This window comes from Bos indicus x Bos taurus, chromosome 8 (genome assembly GCF_003369695.1).
Source record: "Bos indicus x Bos taurus breed Angus x Brahman F1 hybrid chromosome 8, Bos_hybrid_MaternalHap_v2.0, whole genome shotgun sequence".
NCBI lineage: Eukaryota > Metazoa > Chordata > Mammalia > Artiodactyla > Bovidae > Bos > Bos indicus x Bos taurus.
In genome coordinates, this window is record NC_040083.1 from 10467871 (window position 1) to 10491756 (window position 23886).

The following is a 23886-nucleotide window of genomic DNA, read 5'->3' on the forward strand; positions in this document are numbered from 1 at the left end:
TTTTAGTAGCCCTCAACCTCCCTTCTAGAGAAAAACCAGTATCTTAACACAAAATAGCTAAAAAAAAAAAAATCTGAAGTAAGAATATGCTTAGGACAAGTCCCCAATTTGTTTTGTCTAATATTTGGTGGATTAGAAGACTTGAAGGATACACCAATTATCTTGTTTTCTCATTTTTGCTTTCGAATCAACTTGAGTCTTTTCCTTCTCTTCTCACTTATCCCTCCAAATGTTAAGAAAATACAATTAGCTAATTCACCATTTGATTCTAATACGATATTCCCCACTCATTCAAAAGTATCAAAAGCTAATCAATTAGCATTAAAAACTATACATTATAAATAGACTCTGGAAGCTACTATAAAGAAATGATAAACCAAAATTCTTTAAGAGAATGACATACCAGGGCATTCAAAGTGACATAAAAATATATACTTTAGAGTGATTAGTTAGTATCTATGGTTTACTAATACTTTTTAGTAAAATAAACTTTCTTCCTTTGGAACTGTAATTCCTTCCAACCAGTCCATCCTAAAGGAAATCAGTCCTGAATATTCATTGGAAGGACTGAAGCTGAAGATGAAACTCCAATACTTTGGCCACCTGATGTGAAGAGCTGACTCATTTGAAAAGACCCTGATGCTTGGAAAGATGGAAGGCAGGAGTAGAAGGGGATGACAGAGGATGAGATGGCTGGATGGCATCACCGACTCAATGGACCCGAGTTTGAGTACACTCCGGGAGTTGGTGATGGACAGGGAGGCCTGGCGTGCTGCAGTTCATGGGGTTGCAAAGAGTCAGATATGACTGAGTGACTGAACTGAAAACCAGATATATCTTAAATATTTATTTTTGTTTACACATCTATTTGGCTGCACTGGGTCTTAGTTGTAGCACGAGGGATCTTGAGCTGTGGCATGTGGGATCTAATTCCCTGACCAGGGGTAGAACCCGGACCCCTGCATTGGAAGCGCAGAGTCCTAGCAACTGGACCACCTGGGAAGCCCCCAGGTCCATCTTAAATCAGTAATCATATGAAACTGAAAGAAGGTGAGTGAAGCAAAAAGCAGGTTTTTTTTTTTCTTTTTTTGTGCTCATACCCCTAATAAGCGTAATAGAATTTATGATTCTATTTGCTTACACAGATAATTAGGGTATTCTTTTAGGTGACAGAGGAAAAAGCAGTTTATTTTATTTTAGGAAGGAATGTATAAAAAACTGTTTTAAGTTTTTTTACTATTTCATATTATATAAACCAAAGTTAAAATCTCCCAAATGCCTGTTTTAACCCTGAACCAGTCAATCCTAAACTAAATTAGTCCTGAATATTCATTGGAAGGACTGAGGCTGAAGCTGAAACTCCAATACTTTGGCCACCTGATGTGAAGAACTGACTTATTGGAAAAGACCCTGATTCTGGGAAAGACTGAAGGCAAGCAAAGAAGAGCGAGGCAGAGGATGAGGTGGTTGGGTAGCATCACCGACTCAATGGACATGAGTTTGTGCCAACTCCGGGAGATAGTGAAGGACAGGGAAACCTGGCGTGCTGCAGTCCATGAGGGGGCAAAGAGTTGGACACGACTTAGCGACTGAACAACATTCTATTAAATTACTCACAAATATATGTAGTTTCACAGCAAAGTAAAACACTGTTATATGTGATATGAAATTAATCTGATAATATCAACGGCAACCAGTTAGTACCCATTACATGAGATACATTTGACTCTTGTTATTCATTGCAGTGAAGTCTGATAATGTGCCATGAACACTGAATGAGCAAATATGGAAGCACTGCTCCTAAGCAAAACGGAGGGTTAGGTTCCTATCAGCTTTCAGTTCATTTTCTTCCACTGATCAACACATCACTTTGTTCTGTGTTTCTGTTCAAAGACACTTTAACACAGAATTCATTCATTAACACTGTATATGGCCAACAGCACTATGATTCATGCTGTAATGAAGCTTATCTAACACATTTATTTTCTTTGTAAGACAAGACAATCTTCTTGTGCTTAGGAACACTATGCATGAAAGAAAGAAAGTGAAGTCGCACAGTCGTGTCTGACTCTTTGCGACCCCATGGACTCTACCCTACCAGGCTCCTCCGTCCATGGGATTTTCCAAGCAAGAATACTGAAGTGGATTGCCATTTCCTTCTCCAGGAGATCTTCCCGACCCAACGATTGAACCCAGGTCTTGCGCATTGTAGGCAGATGCTTTACCGTCTGAGCCACCAGGGAAGTCTGGGACATTTTAAACAGTAAAATCAACAAAAAGCACAAAAACGTGAATAAGGTGTTAAGTGGATTGTTAAAGAATACCTGTTACAGTATGAGAGCTGACACAAGTACAAATATCATGCCAATATCCTGTTCCTCACCGATCCTCCGACCACCAGTCTAGCATCTGCTGATGACTCCTTCTACACCACCTGCCCTGCAACAGTCATCACTGGTGATTATTTCTACCATCTCTTCTGCGTTAGTTGAGCTTATATTTCAAGGAAGAATATTCCCTTCTCTAATTTACAAACTCATAGATTCCTATTTTATTCAACCAGTTGTAGTAGTCTGATATCAACATTATTTTGTTGCTTAAATTAGATGTGGCCAGTAGGCATGCACTTAGGCTGGCTTCTGGGTCCTTCTGACATATCTGCAACATTCTTTGAGTATTTCCTTACTTTCTGCAACAAAATGTTCCAGGTTTATCTTACATTTACCAACCCTAGAACTAGCCATTTACCCAAGCAGTCCTGCTTCCTTTCAGTGGAGCATGGTATTTAAAACCAAGATCTGGGCACTCACTGTGCTCATTATTACTGAGGTATCATTGCCTTTAGAGATGACTTTACACATGTACATAACCAGATGGTCAATACCAAAACTAGACTGACAATACTCTTTGCAGATGAAGATGGAGAAACTCTATACAGTCAACAAAAACAAGACCTGGAGCTGACTTTGGCTCAGATCATGAGCTCCTTATTGCAAACTTCAGGTTTAAATTGAAGAAAGTAGGGAAAACCACTAAGCCATTCAGGTCAGACCTAAATCAAACACCTTATGATTTTACAGTGGAGGTGACAAATATATTCAAGCAATTAGATCTGATAGGCAGGGCGCCTGAAGAACTCTGGACAGAGGTTCGTAACACTGCACAGAGGCAGTGACCAAAACCACCCCAAAGAAAAAGAAACGCAAGAAGGCAAAGTGGTTGTATGAGGAGGCCTTACAAATAGCTGAGAAGAGAAGTAAAAGGCAAGCAAGAAACAGAAAGATACATATCCAACTGAATGCAGAGTTCCAGAGAATAGCTAGCAGAGATAAGAAAGCCTTCTTAAGGAAATAATACAAAGAAATAGAGGAAAACAACAGAATGGGAAAGGCTAGAGAAAGACTTCAAGAAAATTGGAGCTATCAAGGCAACATTTCATGCAAAGATGGGCACAATAAGGACAGAAACAGTATGGACCTAATAGAAGCAGAAGATATTAAGAAGAGGTGAAAAGAATACACAGGAGAACTATATGAAAAAAATCTTAATGACCCAGATAGCCACAATGGTGTGGCTAGATCACTCACCTAGAACCAGATATCCTGGAGTGTGAAGTCAACTGGGCCTTAGGAAGCATCACTTTGAACAAATATAGTGAAGGTGATGGAATTCCAGCTGAGCTATTTCAAATCCTAAAAGGTGATGCTGTGAAAGTGCTGCACTCAATATGCCAGCAACTTTGGAAAACTCAGCAGTGGCCACAGGACCAGAAAACATCGGTTTTCATTCCAATCCTAAAGAAAGGCAATGCCAAAGAGTGTTCAAACTACTGCACAATTGCACTCATCTCACATGCTAGCAAAGTAATGCTCAAATTCTCCAAGCCAGGCTTCAACAGCACATGAAGAGAGAACTTCCAGATGTACAAGCTGGGTTTAGAAAAGGCAGAGGAACCACAGATCAAATTGCCAACATCTGTTGGATCATCAAAAAAGCAAGAGAGTTCCAGGAAAACATCTACTTCTGCTTTATTGACTATGCCAAAGCCTTTGACTGTGTGGATCACAACAAACTGTAGAAAATTCTGAAAGAGATGGGAATACCAGACCACCTTACCTGCCTCCTGAAAATCCTGTACGAAAGTCAAGAAGCAACAGTTAAAACAGGACATGGAACAACAGAGTGGTTCCAAACTGGGAAAGGAGTATGTGAAGGCTGTATACTGTCACCCTGCTTATTTAACTTCTAGGCAGAGTACAACATGCAAAATGCCAGGCTGGATGAATCACAAGCTGGAATCAAGACTGCCAGGAGAAATATCAATAACCTCAAAAATGCATGTGACAAGACCCTAATGGCAGAAGGCAAACAGGAACTAACGAGCCTCTTGATGAAGGTGAAAGAGAAGAGTGAAAAAACTGGCTTAAAGCTCAACATTGAGAAAACTAAGATCATGGCATCCAGTCCTATCACTTCATGGCAAATAGACGGGGAAAAAGAAACAGTGACAGAGTTTCTTTTACTGGGCTCCAACATCACTGCAGATGGTGACTGCAGCCATAAAATTAAAAGACACTTGCTCCTTGGAAGGAAAAGTATGACAAACCTAGACAGCATATTAAAAAACAGAGACATCACTTATGCCGACAAAGGTCTATATAGTCAAAGCTATGGTTTTTCCAGTAGTCATGCATGGATGTGAGAGTTGGACCATAAAGAAGGCTGAGAGCCAAAGAATTGATGCTTTCAAACTGTGGTGTTGGAGAAGCCTCTTGAAAGTCCCTTGGACTGCAAGGAGATCCAACCAGTCCATTCTGAAGGAGATCGGCCCTGGGATTTCTTTGGAAGAAATGATGCTAAAGCTGAAACTCCAGTACTTTGGCCACCTCATGCGAAGAGTTGACTCATTGGAAAAGACTCTGATGTTGGGAGGGATTGGGGGCAAGAGGAGAAGGGGACAACAGAAGATGAGATGGCTGGATGGCATCACTGACTCGATGGACGTGAGTCTGAGTGAACTCCGGGAGTTGGTGATGGACAGGGAGGCCTGGCGTGCTGTGATTCATGGGGTTGCAAAGAGTCGGACACGACTGAGCGACTGATCTGATCTGATCTGATCTGATCTGATAGAAGGGAACACAGAATTACCAGCAGGGCTGGCTAATCATTTATGCGGCCCAGTGCAAAATGAGAACAGAGCGTCTCTTCTTAAAAAATCATTCATGATTTCAAGATAATGAGAACAGAGCATTAAGCCAAGTTAAAGACCCTTGAGACTACAAGGTTGCATATGCCTTGAAGCTGGGACTAGCTACCCCAAAGCACAAGTCAGTGCTAACCTGGTAACAAAAGACTTTACAAGGATTCTGACAGTTCATAAATGTCCTTACATTCATGTCCGTCCCTACAACATGCCACATGGTGTTAATGGTCTTTGGCAGTGAAATGCCTGGAGTGTACCAGACGGGAGTTTTTCCTCATTACGGAATAGAAATGTGGCCATCTCCACTTTCAGAGATAATTTATTTTCACTGAAAATGAAGAGAGAAAGAGAGTTCTGTATACACTGAGCATCTTCTATGTGCAACACAGTAGATAAAGCAACCTGGAATATATAAACAGACACTATTCCAGACTCCCAGGAGTTCAAAGCCCAGGTAAGATTATAGACCCTCGGACTTTGCTACATTCATCTAGGTGCAAGTTTCATTTATTTTTAGGTTTTTCAATATCAGTCTAGTTTCACTTTCTTGGCTTGAAGAGATACTCCATTCAGGAATATTCACTTTTCTATTTCAACAGGTAACCTGTCAAGCTTAGAGGTACTAATATTTGCAATTTGCTCATCAAAAGTCTTTCAAAGTGATGTCTAGAGCTTTTTTTGGTCTGAAGTTCCTCATACCTCAGAAACATCTTTTGGTTGCAAATTGGTATTCTATTCTAATGCTTCACAGTGATTTAAAAGTCACATCAAGGCAGACAGCTGTCAAATAGCCTGTGGGCAGCGGCAGTTTAATGTGGCTCCATCATGTGTCTGGAGAGAATTTTACATTTAATCATTGCCTCCACTCTTCCGTGCTGCAGTACAGAATGATTCATTGGGGTGCTACTTCATAAAAACACCCAGTTAGATGTTACTGACTCAACCGTCATAAAATTTAAAGTGTAAAATAGTTAAGAAAGAAAAAGGAGGGGTAGGTGGCGTGAGGAAATTGTAATTTTTTTTTTAAAAGACAAGTGTAAAACATTGTTTTTACTTGAAATATCTTCCTTCCCACTTTCCTTCCTTTGTTCGTTTCTTCTGATACCTGTCCAGAAAATCATTCCTAGAAACATTTTCTCCATGTATGAGTTTAGATTCACGAGTCAACACTAAGCAAATTGTCTGTAATTAGCAGAAGCTGACACGAGGTGAACCTACATAGGAATAAGCCAGATTTTCTAAAGGCACAGAACACAAAGACACACAATTTTCCTTTGCTATGATTTAAAACAAAAATAAACTAGAATTATTAAAATCCCCTGGATTAAACACCCTGGGAGGAGGCTTTTTCCTCTGCTAGTGGTTTCTTTACAGCAACATATAACCAACAGCTTCCAGGTGAGCAGAGTGAAGTGCTCAGCTGTACTTCTGGACCATACCGGTTTTCTACATTTTCACAACTATTTTAAGAGTTTAAAACCAAAGCTAGAAGAAACACTGCAGAGTGAAAACCCTGTGATTCTTTTCCCAAATCAGAAGGTTTCTCAGCCACTTCAGTTCAGTTCAGTTCAGTCGCTCAGTCGTGTCCGACTCTTTGCAACTCCATGAATCGCAGCACGCCAGGCCTCCCTGTCCATCACCATCTCCCGGAGTTCACTCAAACTCACGTCCATCGAGTCAGTGATGCCATCCAGCCACCTCATCCTCTGTCGTCCCCTTCTCCTCCTGCCCCCATCCCTCCCAGCATCAGAGTCTTTTCCATTGAGTCAATTCTTCGCATGAGGTGGCCAAAGTACTGGAGTTTCAGCTTTAGCATCATTCCTTCCAAAGAACACCCGGGGCTGATCTCCTTTAAAATGGACTGGCTGGATCTCCTTGCAGTCCAAGGGACTCTTAAGAGTCTTCTCCAACACCACAGTTCAAAAGCATCAATTATTTGGTGCTCAGCTTTCTTCACAGTCCAACTCTCACATCCATACATGACCACTGGAAAAACCATAGCCTTGACTTGACGAACCTTTGTTAACACCATCTAAACACTCAGCCTTCTCTTGTACACATTTGCATGTAACGCTTGAGTTACCCATAACACTTCCCTTAGCGCTTCTCTTTCAAAATTTGACCACTGAGACCTTGATACAAATTTCTTTCTGGAAGTCTGCTACTGCTGCTAAGTCACTTCAGTCGTGTCCGACTCTGTGCGACCCCACAGACGGCAGCCCACCAGGCTTCCCCATCTCTGGGATTCTCCAGGCAGGAACACTGGAGTGGGTTCCATTTCAGACATATCGTATTCTAGCTGTATCTGAACATAACTTTAAAAATAGCAGTAAATGGAGTATAACATTTTCATGCAGAGATATGAAGCTGTTTTACCAAAACATAGCTACCAAATTGTTAAGTGTTAATATCAATAAACTCAGATATGCAGATGACACCACCCTTATGGCAGAAAGTGAAGAAGAACTAAAGAGCCTCTTGATGAAAGTGAAAGAGGAGAGTGAAAAAGTTGGCTTAAAACTCAACATTCAGAAAACTAAGATCATGGCATCCAGTCCCACCCCTTCATGGCAAACAGATGGGGAAACAGTGCAAACAGTGTCAGACTTTTATTTTTTGGGGGGCTCCAAAATCACTGCAGATGGTGACTGCAGCCATGAAATTAAAAGACGCTTACTCCTTGGAAGGAAAGTTATGACCAACCTAGATAGCATATTCAAAAGCAGAGACATTACTTTGTCAACAAAGGTCCATCTAGTCAAGGCTATGGTTTTTCCAGTAGTCATGTATGGATGTGAGAGTTGGACTATAAAGAAAGCTGTGCACCGAAGAATTGATGCCTTTGAACTGTGGTGTTGGAGAAGACTCTTGAGAGTCCCTTGGACTGCAAGGAGATCCAGCCAGTCCACCCTAAAGGAATATCAGTCCTGGGTGTCCATTGGAAGGACTGATGTTGAAGCTGAAACTCCAATACTTTGGCCAACCTATGTGAAGAGCTGACTCATCTGAAAAGACCCTGATGCTGGGAAAGATTGAAGGCAGGAGGAGAAGGGGACGACAGAGGATGAGATGGCTGGATGGCATCACCGACTCAATGGACATGAGTTTGGGTAGACTCCCGCAGTTGGTGATGGACAGGGAGGCCTGGGGTGCTGCTGTTCATGGGGTCGCAAAGAGTCGGACATGACTGAGCGACTGAACTGAACTGTACTATGTGAACACGAACACAAGTTTGTTGGTTTCCTAGTCTTCATATCCGCCCAGGAAAGAGAAGACCATTCCAAGACCTTTGAAAGTTAAAATTTATCAAGTTTTCTTTTTGAGCTATCTCAATAAAAAGTACCATCTATCTTCTTTATGATCCAAATTTCATGATTGGCAAATTATATATAAACAGACAACTGATGTAAGAAGACACAGATAATAATCAGCTTCATGGGAGACATGTTAATCCTCACCAATAGCTCGGGAAATGCAAAGTAAAATCCTAGGTAAATAAAATAAAAAATACAACCATTTAATTCTGTAGAGGTTGTGATAAAACCAGAAACCACATATTTACTCTAATATGATATAATTCCTTTGGAAAACCATATCAATATACATAGCAAAAAAGATAACACTCATTTATACGTTCCTTGTTCCAGAAAGTATGTTAAAAGGAATAGTAACAACAACGCTTAGATCCTTTGTTACGAGTAATCCTTCTCCTGGGTTCTACTACTCTAACAGGTTACTTCAACAGAAGTAAAAAGTTCTATGCACATGAATTTTAGATGGAGTAGAGGCCAAGATAATAATAATAAAAAAAGAGAGATGAAGAAACCAGGAAGCAACCTAAATGTCTAACATTAGGGAACAGTTTGCTGAATGAGACAAATTCAAATGCTAGATTACCAGGCTGCCATTAAAATGATAACTATGAAGATTTTTTAAGTCATTGGCAAGAAATAGAATTCAAAAAGCATTATTTGCCAGTGTATAAAATGTACCGCACAGACCCACTGTCTGTTAAATTGAGAGAACTCATTGTACTATCACACAAGACACTGAAATGGTGATGATCATAGTATAAAGAGAAGCATAAAATACTAGGAGTGCTAGCAAGAATATGAAACCTGCCTCTTCCTATGAAGATTTACTCTGGGGGTAACCTCAGATATGCAGATGATACCACTCTAATGGCAGAAAGTCAAGAGAAACTAAAGAGCCTCTTGATGAGGGTGATAAGAAGAATGAAAAAGCTGGCTTAAAACTCAACATTCAAAAAACTAAGATCATGGCATCTGGTTCCATTACTTCATGGCAAACAGATGGGGAAAAAGCAGAAGCAATGACAGATTTTCTTTTCTTGGGCTCCAAAATCACTGTGGACGGTGACTGCAGGCATGAAATTAAAGGACCTGCTCCCTGGAAGGAAAAGGATGACCAACCTAGACAGAGTATTAAAAAGCAGAGACATCACTTTGCTGACAAAAGTCTGTATAGTCAAAGCTATGGGTTTCCCATGAGTCATGTATGGATGTCAGAGTTGGATCATAAAGAAGGCTGAGTGCCAATCAATTGATGCCTTTGAACTGGGGTGCTGGAGAAGACTCTTGAAAGTCCCTTGGACAGCAAGGAGATCAAACTAGTCAATCCTAAAGGAAATCAACCCCAACATTCATTGGAAGGACTGATGCTGAAGCTGCAATACTTTGGCCACCTGATGCGAAGGGTGGCATATCTGGAAAAGACCCTGATGCTAAGAAAGACTGACGGCAAAAGAAGAGGGTGGCAGAGGATGAGATGGTTAGATAGCATCATGGACTCAATGGACATGAGTTTGAGTAAACTCTGGGAGATAGTGAAGGACTGGAAAGCCTGGCACACTGCATTCCATGGGGTCGCAAAGAGTTGGATTTGACTTGGCAACTGAACAACGATAACAAAATGTACTGCATCCCAATTATACAAAGAAAGTTTTAGAAAAATAATGTAAGCCTGTTCATACCACATATATTGAAAGTGATTTTTACAGTACCTTTATAAATGAAATATCATTCTGTTGATGTAAATATAGTTATATTGCAAGAAAAATTAAATACATGGCTGAAAATTGAGAAGAAAATATAAGTTCTGATAATTAGTACTATTCTATGAACTTTGTTGGGAAGAAGCATAAAAATCACATGATCAAAAAGGAATGTACTGGATCAATGACCAGTGATGCCACATTACACCCCACACCCCAGTACCACAAAGCCTGGTCAAGAATGTCAGTGACTATTGATAACAAAAAGCAAGTCAATATAAAACAAACTTGAATCATATTATGCAGCACATACCAAGAAAATACGTCAATAAAATCGTTAAAAAACAAGTAGCAAGATATTGTAAACTTGAATGAATTCCACAGTTTATGTGTGTTAGTCGTGTCCAACTCTTTGCAACCCCACAGACTGTAGCCCACCAACGGATTCTCCAGGGAAGAATACTGGAAACTGTTGCTGTTCCCTTCTCCAGAGGATCTTCCAGGTCCAGGGATCGAACCCTGGTCTCCTGCATTGCAGGCAGATTCTTTACTGTTTGAGCTACAGGGAAGTCCACAGTGAGCTACACAAAAAACCAGAATTCTAATGGAAACGTGAAAAACAACATCATAGCTATATTAAACACACAAAAATGTAAAAATAAAATGACAAAGATTTTATCTTTATATTAAAAATACTAGAAAATAATCAACTTCAGAATTAGGAGGGAAGTTGCTATATAAGACAGGGAGCCAGCCCAGCCTGGCTCTCTGTGGGGGAGAGAGGCGATACATGTATAGCTATGGCTGATTCGTGGTGTTGTACGCCAGAAACCGACACAACAGTATAAAGCAACCTTCCTCCAAATCAAAAATAAATTAAAAAGTTAAGTAAATTATCAGTCCCAAAGCATGAAAATCTGACCACACAGCTAAACTCGAGATGACTCTCTACCAAAGGTCTTCACTGCTGGCAACTGAATCATCACTGTCTTCAAATAGAAACTGCCCAGAGATTCACTGAGGACATTACCAAGGTGGCATTTTTAAAGAGACTTTACTTCTTGTTTCACAGTAGTCTATCAGGTTTTAATTCACTCACACATTGGTAAGGTAATAAGAGTGTCACTTCAAAAGCTTAATCCTACACCCCCGAGTACTACGTGTTCCACATAAACCCTGTAAGCGATGTACTGATAGAGAAAGACAGTCTGGCCCCTAGGGTCAGAGCTGGGGGCGGGAAGCGGGTAGGGGCCTCTTCTACTGTTCGAGTCTCCAGAGAGCTGTAATGGGGTCGAGACAGGAGAACGGGGAACATGGGTGTTTCTTTAATCAGCTTCATGTTAGTCATGCATAATATCAAGACTTTCTCCTCCTATGCCCTTTTGCTTGTCTAAAATACATACTCTTAATTCTTTCTGTCATGACCCCTTTATAGTTTTACTGGAGAGATTATATTTGCTGCTCCTGTTTTCTCAAAGCCGTTATTTTTTCAGTTGATGGTAAGCCATGATAATGTCCCTCAGTGATATTTCATAAAACCTATAAAATTAAGCTTTTAATGTTATAGCAATGTCTTCATTGCTTGAGACTCACTGGTTACAGCACTAAGGAATTTAAAGATAAATACAGTGGGGAGGATGCAAACTCTTCATCTGATTTCCCATGCTATGCCTTGTTATTCTTGGCTAAAAAAAAAAAAAAGCAAACTGGTGACCATGGCTGGGAAATGTCTATTCTGTGATACCTGTTGCCTCGCTTGACTGCTGAGAAGTAGTGTACTCGTTTTTCTCTGGTGGCCCCAATCAGTTAAATGCAAAGGAAACTTTTCTTTTGCTGTTGTTAACACTACTTACTGCATCTCAAAGTCACAGAAAAATTCCCAAGTGCGGTACCAATAACTATATTCCTCAAGTATTTGAAAGTAAATTGGGAACAAGATGTCCCAATGGCCCCCCAGAATACTCTTAAGTATCTCCTACAGCAAGGATCTTCTTTTACGTAACCATAATACAACCACCAAAATCCAGAGACTGACAGCGGCACTTTACTACTGTCTAATCCTAGACTCCATCCCAACTTCCTGTGAGCCTCTGGTCCCAGCATTCCCATCAGCTGATCAAACGTGACTTTTTAAAAATTTGTGTTTCTATGTACGGTCTTGTGCTCTTTTTCTCAATAGATGGAGAGATGCTTCATTAACATTGAACTCATGCCTCAAAGTGGAGAAGGAAATGGCAACCCACTCCAGTGTTCTTGCCTGGAGAATCCCATGGACGGAGAAGCCTGGTGGGCTGCAGTCCATGGGGTCGCACAGAGTTGGACACAACTGAAGCGACTTAGCAGCATGCCTCAAATAGCTCATGTCTGAATGAAGCTAATCTGACATAGGTATTTTCTCCATAAGGCACAGTTACAGCCTTCTTGCATACAGGAACACTATACGACACTTCAGTATGATGTTTAGAGGCCATTTCAAACAGCCACCTCACCAACAAGCAGCCCAGAATTGCAAAAACCATGCCTGTTAAATAGACTGTGAAAAGGACATGTCCACACACACACACTGTATTTGTTATCATTTGTTACAATTATTTCTATATCTACCGGACAGGTTGAAAACCACAAATTGACACCAGTATCCCCTATTCCAGAACACCATGTGGTATATTCTAATTTTTTCCTTTTTCATATTTGTAGTTCCATTTTCAGGCTTCCCTGATGGCTCAATGGTAAAGAACCTGCCTGCCAAAGCAGGCTTGATCCCTGGGTTGGGAAGATCCTGTACAAAAGGGAATGGCGGTATGCTTGCCTGGAGAATCCCATGGACAGAGCAGCCTGGAGGGCTACAGTCCATGGGGTCACAAAGAGCTGGACATTACTTAGCAACTGCACAACAATGACAAATTCTCTTTTCAGATAACAAAAAGCCAGGTCCATTACCCTTAACATTGTCTACCTACTAGATCCATCTCCTGCATGTTACTGACCCTTTCTTTCTGTCCTCATCTCTGGATCCCCTGGACACACTCTCCTTGCCCTGCTGACAAATGGTGCCAAGGGCAGGCATCAGCAAGAATGTCCCCCCTCACACCTGGGCTGCTCCAGCCTGAACCCCGCAACTGACTCCTTCACAAGAACACCCTCCTCCCCGTGCTCTGGGTCCCATGGCTCCCTAGATCTCCATGAGGATGCCTGCATGGCTCAGTACCTCCTAATGTCTCTTAGACTGAATTGTTCCAGAAAGGTGAAAGAGAAGGAGGAGAATGCAAATAATTGTGATAACTGAATTTTCTCATCACTATCTCCTTAGTAATTTTTTTTTAAAAGAAATTGGTGTGTATTTATTTATTTATGGTTACATCATACAGCATGAAGGATCCTAGTTCCCTGATCAGGAACTAAACTTAGGATAATGGAGCATGGAGACTGGCATTGGAAGCACAGAGTCTTAACCACTGGACCACGAAGGAAGTCCTTCTCCTTTTTATTTTTAACTGTACTTAAAAAAAAAAAAATAGATCATTAAGCAATTTAGGTCCTTATGGTGGGCCAACAATTATAAAAATTTAAGAAATCAATATGTTGTGGCAGAAATGTATAACCATTCTTTGATGTTGTTCTTGTTTAGTTGCTCAGTCGGGTCCGACTCTTTGCGACCCCATGGACTGTAGCCCATCAGGCTCCTCTGTCCATGGGATTCTCCAGGCAAGGATACTGGAGTAGGCTGCCATTTCCTACTTCAGAGGATCTTCCCCAACCAGGGATCAAACCTGTGTCTCCTGCATTGGCAGGTGGATTCTTTACCACTGAGTCACCTAAGAAGCCCAAACACCCTTTGACCTTTAAGCAAATCCATTATTTTACGTCCTTGATGATCTTCCCATAGTTGACAGTTCTGCTGTATGTTATGAGTAGCACAGTCTTTGTGCTCAGCAGAGTACTAGTCACAGGACAGCTGACAGGACATCCATTTGTTAATCCCATTTGGTCTTTTACTGGTAATATTAGAATCTGGGTGGTTTTGAGCAGGGTGGTGGAAATGTGCCTTAACAACCAGGAAATGCAGGAATGGCTTTGTCAGGATTGTAGTAAATAGGTAACTTTATGGCCTTTAACTTTATCTTCAGTGTTATGTTTCTAGTTAGAAAAAAAAGGCGGGGGTGGAACTTCCCTGAGTGTCCGGTGGTTAGGGCTCCACTCTTCCACTACAGTATATCCATAAGATGGCAGAGTAGAAGGACGTGTGCTCATCTTCTCCTTCAAGAACTCCAAAATTACAACTCGCTGCTGAACAACCGTTGACAGGACAATGTTGGATCCCACCAAAAAGAGATAATACCCCACATCCAAGGGCAAAGGAGAAGCCCCAGCAAGACGGCAAGAGGGGCAAAACTGCATTTAGAAACAAACCCCATACCCATCAGAGATGGTCCAAGGGCTCAAACAAAACTTGTGTGCACCAGCAGGCCCCACAGAGACTGAGCCAGACCTGCCTTTGAGTGTTTGAATGTCTCCTGTGGAGGTACAGGTCAGCAGTGGCCTGCCGCAGGGGCAGGGGCTCTGGGTGCAACAGACTTGGGTATGGCATAAGCCCTCTTGGAGGAGGTCACCATTAACCCCACCATAGAGCCATCAGAACTTACACAGGACTGGGGAAACAGACTCTTAGAGGTCACAAACAGAACCTTGTGTGCACCAGGAAGCCCCACAGAGACTGAGCCAGACCTGCCTTTGAGTGTTTGAATGTCTCCTGTGGAGGTACAGGTCAGCAGTGGCCTGCCACAGGGGCAGGGGCTCTGGGTGCAGCAGACCTGGCTGTGGCATAAGCCCTCTTAGAGGAGGTCACCATTAACCCCACCATAGAGCTGCCAGAACTTACACAGGACTGGGGAAACAGACTCTTGGAGGGCACAAACAAAACCTTGTGCACACCAGGATCCAGGAGAAAGGAGCAGTGACCACAAGAGACTGACCCAGACTTGCCCGTTAAGAGTCCAGGAATCTCTGGCAGAGGCATGGGTCGGCCGTGGCCTGCTGCAGGGTTGGGGGCACTGAGTGTAGCAGTGCGTCCAGGGGACCTTTTGAAGGAGGTCGCCATTATCTTCATTACCTCCACCATAGTTTGGCCTCAGGTCAAACAACAGGGAGGGAACACAGCTCCACCCATCAACAGAAAATTGGATTTAAGACTTACTGAGCATGGCCCATCAGAACAAGATCCAGTTTCCCCCTCAGTCAGTCTCTCCCATCAGGAAGCTTCCAAAGCCTTTATCCTTATTCATCAGAGGGCAGACAGACTGAAAACCACAATCACAGAAAACTAACCAAACTGATCACATAGACCACAGCCTTGTCTAACTCAATGAAACTAGGGCCACCTAAGACGGGACGGTCATGGTGGAGAGTTCTGACAAAACGTGGTCCACTGGAGAAGGGAATGGCAAACAACTTCAGCATTCTTGCCTTAAGAACCCCATGAGCAGTATGAAAAGGCAAAAAGGTAGGACACTGAAAGATAAACTCCCAGGTCAGTAGGTGCCCAATATGCTACTGAAGAAGAAAGGAGAAATAACTCCAGAAAGAATTAAGAGATGGAGCCAAAGCAAAAACACCACCCAGTTGTGGATGTGACTGGTGATGGAAGTAAAATCTGATGCTGTAAAGAACAATATTTCATAGGAACCTGGAACGTTAGGTCCATGAATCAAGGTAAATTGGAAGTGGTCAAACAGGAGATGGCAAGAGTAAACATCAACACTTTAGGAATCAGTGAACTAAAATGGACTGGAATGGGTGAATTTAATTCAGATGATCATTATATCTACTACTGTGGGCAAGAATCCATTAGAAGAAATGGAGTAGCCCTCATAGTCAACAAGAGAGTCCGAAATGCAGTACTTGGATGCAATCTCAAAAATAACAGAATGATCTCTGTTCGTTTCCAAGACAAACCATTCAATATCACAGTAATCCAAGTCTATGCCCCAACCAGTAACGCTGAAGAAGCCGAAGTTGAACGGTACTATGAAGACCTACAAGAACTTTTAGAACTAACACCCAAAAAAGATGTCTTTTTCATTATAGGGGACTGGAATGCAAAAGTAGGAAGTCAAGAAACACCTGGAATAACAGGCAAATTTGGCCTTGGAATACAAAATGAAGCAAGGCAAAGACTGAGTTTTGCAAGAGAACGCACTGGTCATAGCAAATACTCTCTTCCAACAACACAAGAGAAGACTCTACAAATGGAAATCACCCGATGGGCAATACCAAAATCAGACTGATTATATTCGTTGCAGCCAAAGATGGAGAAGCTCTATACAATCAGCAAAAACAAGACTGGGAGCTGACTGTTTTAGCTCATGAACTCCTTATCACCAAATTCAGACTTAAATTGAAGAACACAGAGAAAACCACTGGACCATTCAGGTATGATCTTAAATCAAATCCCTTATGATTATACAGTGGAAGTAACAAACAGATTTAAGGGATTAGATCTGATAGACAGAGTGCCTGAAGAACTATGGACAGAGGTTTGTGACACTGTACTGGAGGCAGTGATCAAGACTATTCCCAAGCAAAAGAAATGCAAAAAGGCAAACTGGTTGTCTGAGGAGGCCTTACACATAGCTGAGTAGAGAAGAGAAGTGGAAGGCAAAGGAGAAAAGGAAAGATATACCCAATTGAATGCAGAGTTCCAAAATAGCAAGGAGAGATAAGACAGTCTTCCTCAGTGATCAATGCAAAGAAATAGAAGAAAACAATAGAATGGGGAAAGATTAGAGATCTCTTCAAGAAAATTAGAGCTACCAAGGGAACATTTCATGCAAAGATGGGCACAATAAAGGACAGAAATGGTATGGACCTAACAGAAGCAGAAGATATAAAGAAGCATACACAGAAGAAATATACAAAAAAGATCTTCATGACCCAGATAAGCACAATGGTATGATCACTCACCTAGAGCCAGACATCCTAGAAAGTGAAGTTAAATGGGCCTTAGGAAGCATCACTATGAACAAAGCTAGTGGAGGTGATGGAATTCCAGTTGAGCTATTTCAAATCCTAAAAGATGATGCTGTGAAAGTGCTGCACTCAATATGCCAGCAACTTTGGAAAACTCAGCAGTGGCCACAGGACTGGGAAAGGTAAATTTTCATTCCAATCCCAAAGAAGGGCAATGCCAAAGAACGTTCAAATTATTGCACAATTGCACTCATCTCACACGCTAGTAAAGTAATGCTCAAAATTCTCCAAGCCAGGCTTCAATAGTACATGAACTGGGAACTTCCAGATGTTCAAGCTGGATTTAGAAAAGGCAGAGGAACCAGAGATCAATTGCCAACATTTGCTGGATCATTGAAAAAGCAAGAGAGTTTCAGAAAAACATCTACTCCTGCTTCATTGACCATGTTAAAGATTTGACTACGTGGATCACAACAAACTGTGGCAAATTCTGAAAGAGATGGGAATACCAGACCACCTTACCTGCCTCTTGAGAAATCTGTATGCAGGAAAAGAAGTAACAGTTAGAACTGGACATGGAACAACAGACTGTTTCCAAATCGGGAAAGGAGTATGTGAAGGCTATATATTGTCATCCAGCTTATTTAACTTATATGTAGAGTACATCATGCAAAATGCCAGGCTGGATGAAGCACAAGCTGGAATCAAGGTTGCCGGGAGAAATATCAATAATTTCAGATATGCAGATGACACCACCCTTATGGCAAAAAGCAAAGAAGAACTAAAGAGCCTCTTGATGAAAGTAAAAGAGGAGAGTGAAAAAGCTGGCTTAAAACTCAACATTCAGAAAACTAAGATGATGGCAACTGGTCCCATCACTTCATGACAAATAGATGAGGAAACAATGGAAAGAGTGATAGACTTTATATTTCGGGGCTCCCAAATCACTGCAGATGGTGACTGTAGCCATGAAATTAAAAGATGCTTGCTCCTTGGAAGGAAAGCTATGACCCATCTAGACAGCATATTAAAAAGCAGAGACATTACTTTGCCAACAAAGGTCTGTCTAGTCAAGGCTATGGTTCTTCCAGTAGTCATGTATGGAGCTGGACTATAAAGAAAGCTGAGTGCCGAAGAATTGATGCTTTTGAACTGTGGTGTTGGAGAAGACTCTTGAGAGTCCCTTGGACTACAAGGAGATCCAGCCAGTCCACCCTAAAGGAAATCAGTCCTGAATATTCATTGGAAAGACTGATGTTGAAGCTGAAACTCCAATACTTTGGCCACCTGATGCGAAGAACTGACTCACAGGAAAAGACCCTGATCCTGGGAAAGATTGAAGGCGGGAGGAGAAGGGGACGACAGAGGATGAGATGGTTGGACTGCGTCACCTACTCAATGGACATGAGTTTGAACAAGCTCTAGCAGTTAGTGATGGGTAGGGAGGCCTGGTGTGCTGCAGTCCACGGGGTCGCAAAGAGTCGGACACGACTGAGTGACTCCACTGAACTAAAGTTCCAGTGCAGGGGACATGGTTCTGATCCCTGATCAGGGAACTAAAATTCCGTGTGCCTCAGCACGGACAAGGGAAAAAAAACAAAACCATGATTGTAAACGAGATCTCAGATTCTCTATCCTAGGAAAAACTGTTCAGGTGATTTCCTTCATGCCAACAGGAACAGGTCACTCTTTCTCCATAGTTACATTAATATCAGTGAAGAATGCCTGTTGCTACTCTCTCAGGGGCTCTAGAACAGGGATAACACACACATGGTCAGTGCGTCCTCTCACACTCAGTATAGGATCTGGGTTGGAGCAGATCCGGAAGAGGAAACACTGATTGAGATCACAGGCTCCTGCAACCCAACACCACACTGCTGACCATCACCCTCCACCCATCTCCTGGCTCATGAATGAGTGGAGGAATGAACACATGGATACAGATGACACTAGCAAAGCAGCTTGGACACCTGTCTTATCCCCAACCCCTCTATATACAGACAGCATTCCTGGTGTCCCATTTGTTCCCAGACCCTCTGTCTACAGACAGCATTCCTGGTGTCCCATTTGTAATGAAAAAAAATTCAAACCCATCAATTTTCAATGACACTGTTCTCATTAGACACTGGATAGACAGACTTGTCAGTAATGACTGCGGGCATGAAAGATAACACACTACCTCTGCACGCGGTACACTCGAGTCCACGGGGGCACGAGGGCCAGGATCCGGGCCACCAACTCGATCAGGTCGCTGGGGGAATAACTCTTGTATCTTCCTGACTTCCACAGCTCATAGAGCCCTGTCCCACGAATCACCAGGGTAGGGTAGAGTTTCAAACCGTCAGGACGGAAAGCTGGGTTCTCGAAAAACTCCTGTGGAGAGGGAAGATGAGCTCCATTAGTTACATGGAGATTACCCACGGTGAAGTTTCCACCCTGGGCCGACTTCTCGCACACACCTGCCTGGTCCCTAGACTACTTTCCATCAAGCGTGGGGAAACAGAACAGAAACTCACTGTTTTTACAGTCTCACGGGAGCAAGACACTTGGGTGCTGGGTGCCCAAGCCCTGGCTGACCCAGCTCCTGGCCACTGCTGCGGGGTCATCACTTGCCAGCCTCCCAACCTTGCCTTCCTGCCGTGGCAAAGGCAATTTCCTCTGCCTGGAAATCTTATCAGGTTTTCTTCATCTAGCTCACCTTTAGGTCTCAGCTCGAATGCCAATTCTTCAACGAGGTCTTACTGACCTTCAAATACAAGTTGCTTCACTTAAATTTTTTTTTTGGCAGGGGGGAATTCTGTATTATTGCTTTCTTAACATCATCACACTGAAGATTCATCTGATGCCTGCCTTTACCTCCAGACCACAATCTCCTTTAATAATGAAGTATACTTAAAAGTGACTTTTAAAAGTGACATAGATCATTATCTGGGCTGCAAAACCTAGTGTTTCCTGTGTGGCCCTCTGCAGAGAAAGTATGCCGACCCCTGGGTATGACTGTGTTGCTCTCAGGCCAGCGGGCACCGTTTCTAACCCAGAAGACACACACAGTCCATTTGTCACCTGGATGCTGAGCAGTACAGCTAATTCATCTCTTTTGACACAGTCATTTCCTGCATTGTATCACCTCAGCTGGCTTATTTCTTTACTTGGGATGAAGCAAGGAGACATCAAGCCTTCTCCTTTCTATGATTTTGCACTGCAAATCTGCTCTTATCTAGATTCCACTTGACATGTGATGGAGGAATTAAAGTGGATTCATATAGTTCCCTCTCACCCCGACCTGGCATTAGTGTCTAAATGGCCAGAGTACTGTATCTTGTGAATGGAGTAAATGCTTTCTATCTTGTGCTGTTATTACTCCAGGGCTTCCCATTGTGTAACTTGCTTTCCAAAGAGATATAACTACTGAGTTTTCGATCTCTCTCATTGATTCCTATTATCATCTTAAATGCTGTAATCTTTGTGCACCATTGGCTCTGAGGGACAGTCTGCTGTAACTGCGTGTAATTTTCCCTGTAACATTTCTATTTTAAAGAGTCATCCAGTCTTTAATAAATATTCTATAGCCATCCACAAAAAGTATGTATGCAAGTCACTCTCCACCTAGTCTGCATCCATACGGGGAACATAGGATTTCAGCAAAGTACTTCTGGCTACTTGCATAATAAATTTAGGAGATATAAGGGCTGATATAATCCTTTCATAAGAATGATGATAGATGGAATTGGCGCAGGATTTCTGGTAAACACAGAGAATTTAAATATGTGTTTCTTTCCTTTCCTTCCAAAATCACACTAAAATAACAGGAAATAATTTTTTTTAAAGCATAAACTCGGAGGAACAAAGGGAACATCAGATGAGAGAGGAGGAGGAGTAAGTGATGGCAGTAATTTCTGGAAGACAGAAAATGGAAGACTGGGAAATGACTGCAAATGAAGAAAACTGCAAACAAACCATCTGCAAAGGAGGGTACGGAGGAAAGGGCAGCTCAGCCACACGAGAGTCCCAGGAAGGCACGTACATCAGAAACCGCACGCATCAGGCAGGAGGGAAGACAGCACTGGATCAAAGTCTTTTCACAGATTTATCTCTAATTCCCCTAAGTTCTGAGTCCTTCTACAGGCAGTCACCTGTAGAAGGTGACATTTTTAAGGTGCCCGTTTGTTCCCTGGAGAAACTAGAAAGCTGCTGGACTCTGAGATGGCAGGTGCAAAGGAAGATGTGAGTGAGGATCAGAGCTTGAAAACAAGGAGATTAAGTGAAAGCCAGCATGGTAAATGGTGGGCCCCACCCTGCTCCCTGGACACCAGTAACCAGTTTGCTGTGACCTAGACACATATCCCCCACAGCCCCCAAGAGCAAGCTGCAGAGTTTGTCTCTGGATTAAATAAATGGTCCTAAATAAGAGTTCAGGGTACTGACATTTGGGAATCCCCTAAAGAAAGGAAGGCTGATTACTGTGAGGTATACCATCAACAAGCCACAAAGAGTTTGTGATCTGGTTTTTCAGCTCCTCATCTTTAAGGCATGACGATTTGGCTAACGATTACCAGATACTTGGGGGGAAGTCTAAAACAGGAAAGGCAGACCAAACAAAAAGAAACAGAGGAACTTGGAGCAAACAGAGGCATTGCATGAAGGAAAAATAAACCTTAAAAAAACAAACTGTAATTCCTTTAGAGAGAGAAGATCTAGTACATCCATAAAGGGCTTCCTAGGTGGCAAAGAACTTGCCAATGTAGGAGATGCAAGAGACATGGGTTTGTTTGATCCCTGGGTCAGGAAGATCCCCTAGAGAAGGAAATGAAAACTCACTCCAGTACTTTTGCCTGGAAAATTCCATGAACAGAGGAGCCTGGAGTGCTGCAGTCCAGGGGGCCACAAAGAGTTGGACATGATTGAGCGCGCACGCGCACACACACACACACAAAACAAGAGGATGCTAGAGAACTGAATGTAAGAAAGAACTCTTGGAAATTAAAACTATAACAAAAACATCTAATAGAAAAGTTGAAAGATAAAGTGAGAAAATAATAAGAAAGCAGGAAAAAAAAGACAAAAGCAGAAAAGATAAGAATATCAGATAATCAACCTGGGAGATCCAACATTTCTAATATGAGTTTTAGAAACAGAACACAGAAAATGAAACAGGAAAAAGTATCCCATAGTACAAAGAAATTTCTCAGAAGAGTTGATCAAAATATAGCATGATTAATTAAAAAAAACTCTCTTAAGATACACCACTGTGATACATCACTTTCTCCAGAGTGAAAAAACCCAGGTTATATATATAGTAGTTTTTAAGGAATAAGGAATACAGTATTAGGAATAAGAATGACAGTATGCTTCTTAGCAGCACTAGAAGAGCTACAAGACAACGGCATAATGTTTTAAAAAAGAAAAAAAGGAGGGAAAATGGCTTTATAGGATTCTGTTAAGTGTGAAGGTGGAAGACAGAAGAGACATTCTTGCACATGTAAAAGGTTTGCTTTCCATGATAAATCCTTTCTTAGGAAGCTGCTGAAGCATGTGTTTTAGTAAAGGAAGTGTTGAAGTGTGAAGTGTTAGTGTTAGTTGTGTCTGCCTCTTTGCAACCCCATGAACTATAGCCCTCCAGGCTCCTCTGTCCATGGGGATTCTTCAGGCAAGAATACTGGAGAGGGTTGCCATTTTCTCCTCCAGGGGATCTTCCCAACCCAGGGATCAAACCCGGGTCTCCCGCATTACAGGCAGATTCTTTATCATCTGAGCCATCAGGGAAGCCCAAGTAAACCAATAAAAGTAAAGGAATAAACTAATAAAAAGATTAATTTGGTTTCCAAAACAAAGGTTCTGACTGTAGAGAGTCAGAAGAGGAGCCCTAAGGAAGACACCTGTGAACCAGACAGAGAATTGCCAGTCCAGGTTGGAGCTGGAAGATTAAATGTCCAAGAGTTATATTTTGAGTCTAAAAATGGAACTTAGAGTATCTGACAGGGTTGGCCAGTGACAGAGGGGCTTTAACACTGAACAGGCACATTTGAAGGTTACAGAACTTGGAGAACTAATAAGCAAGAAAAAAAAAAGAGATGATTTTATAGTTAACTGGAAGAAAAACAAAAAGTTACTTAAGAAAAGAACGTAAGTATGATATATTGGCTTCCCCAATGGCTCGGTGAGTAAAGAATCCATCTGCAATGCAGGAGACACAGGAGATGCTTTTGAACTGTGGTGCTGGAGAAGACACCCGAGAGTCCCATGGACAGCAAGGGGATCAAACTGGTCAATCCTAAAGGAATCTTCACTGGAAGCACTGATGCTGAAGCTGAAGCTTCAATACTTGGACCACCTGGAAGGTCTGATGCTAAAGCTGAAGCTCCAATACTTTGGCCACCTGATGTGAGGTGCGAATTCATTGGAAAAGACCCTGATGCTGGGAAAGACTGAGGGCAGGAGGAGAAGGGGATGACAGAGGATGAGATGGTTGGATGGCATCACCGACTCAGTGGACATGAGTTTGAGCAAGCTCCAGGAGTTGGTGATGGACAGGGAAGCATGGTGTGCTATAGACCATGGGGTCGCAAAGAGTCAGACACAACCGAGCGACTTTCTCTCTACTGATGCTCAGGAAAAAGCAATCCAAACACGGAAGAAGAAAACATAGTGGTAAATATTAGAAGTCCCGCCCCCACCACTAGGCTACAACAGTTGAAAGTGGCAG

General features: G+C 42.1%; 1 protein-coding gene across 1 annotated transcript in view; it reads right to left on the minus strand.

Annotated features, from left to right (window-relative positions):
• ELP3 (elongator acetyltransferase complex subunit 3) overlaps nucleotides 1-23886 on the minus strand; it is a 120283-nt gene that overhangs the window by 46620 nt on the left and 49777 nt on the right. The window contains exon 10 of the mRNA XM_027549040.1: nucleotides 19363-19556. Coding sequence (XP_027404841.1) covers nucleotides 19363-19556 — 194 coding nt within the window. The remainder of the gene's footprint in view (nucleotides 1-19362; nucleotides 19557-23886) is intronic.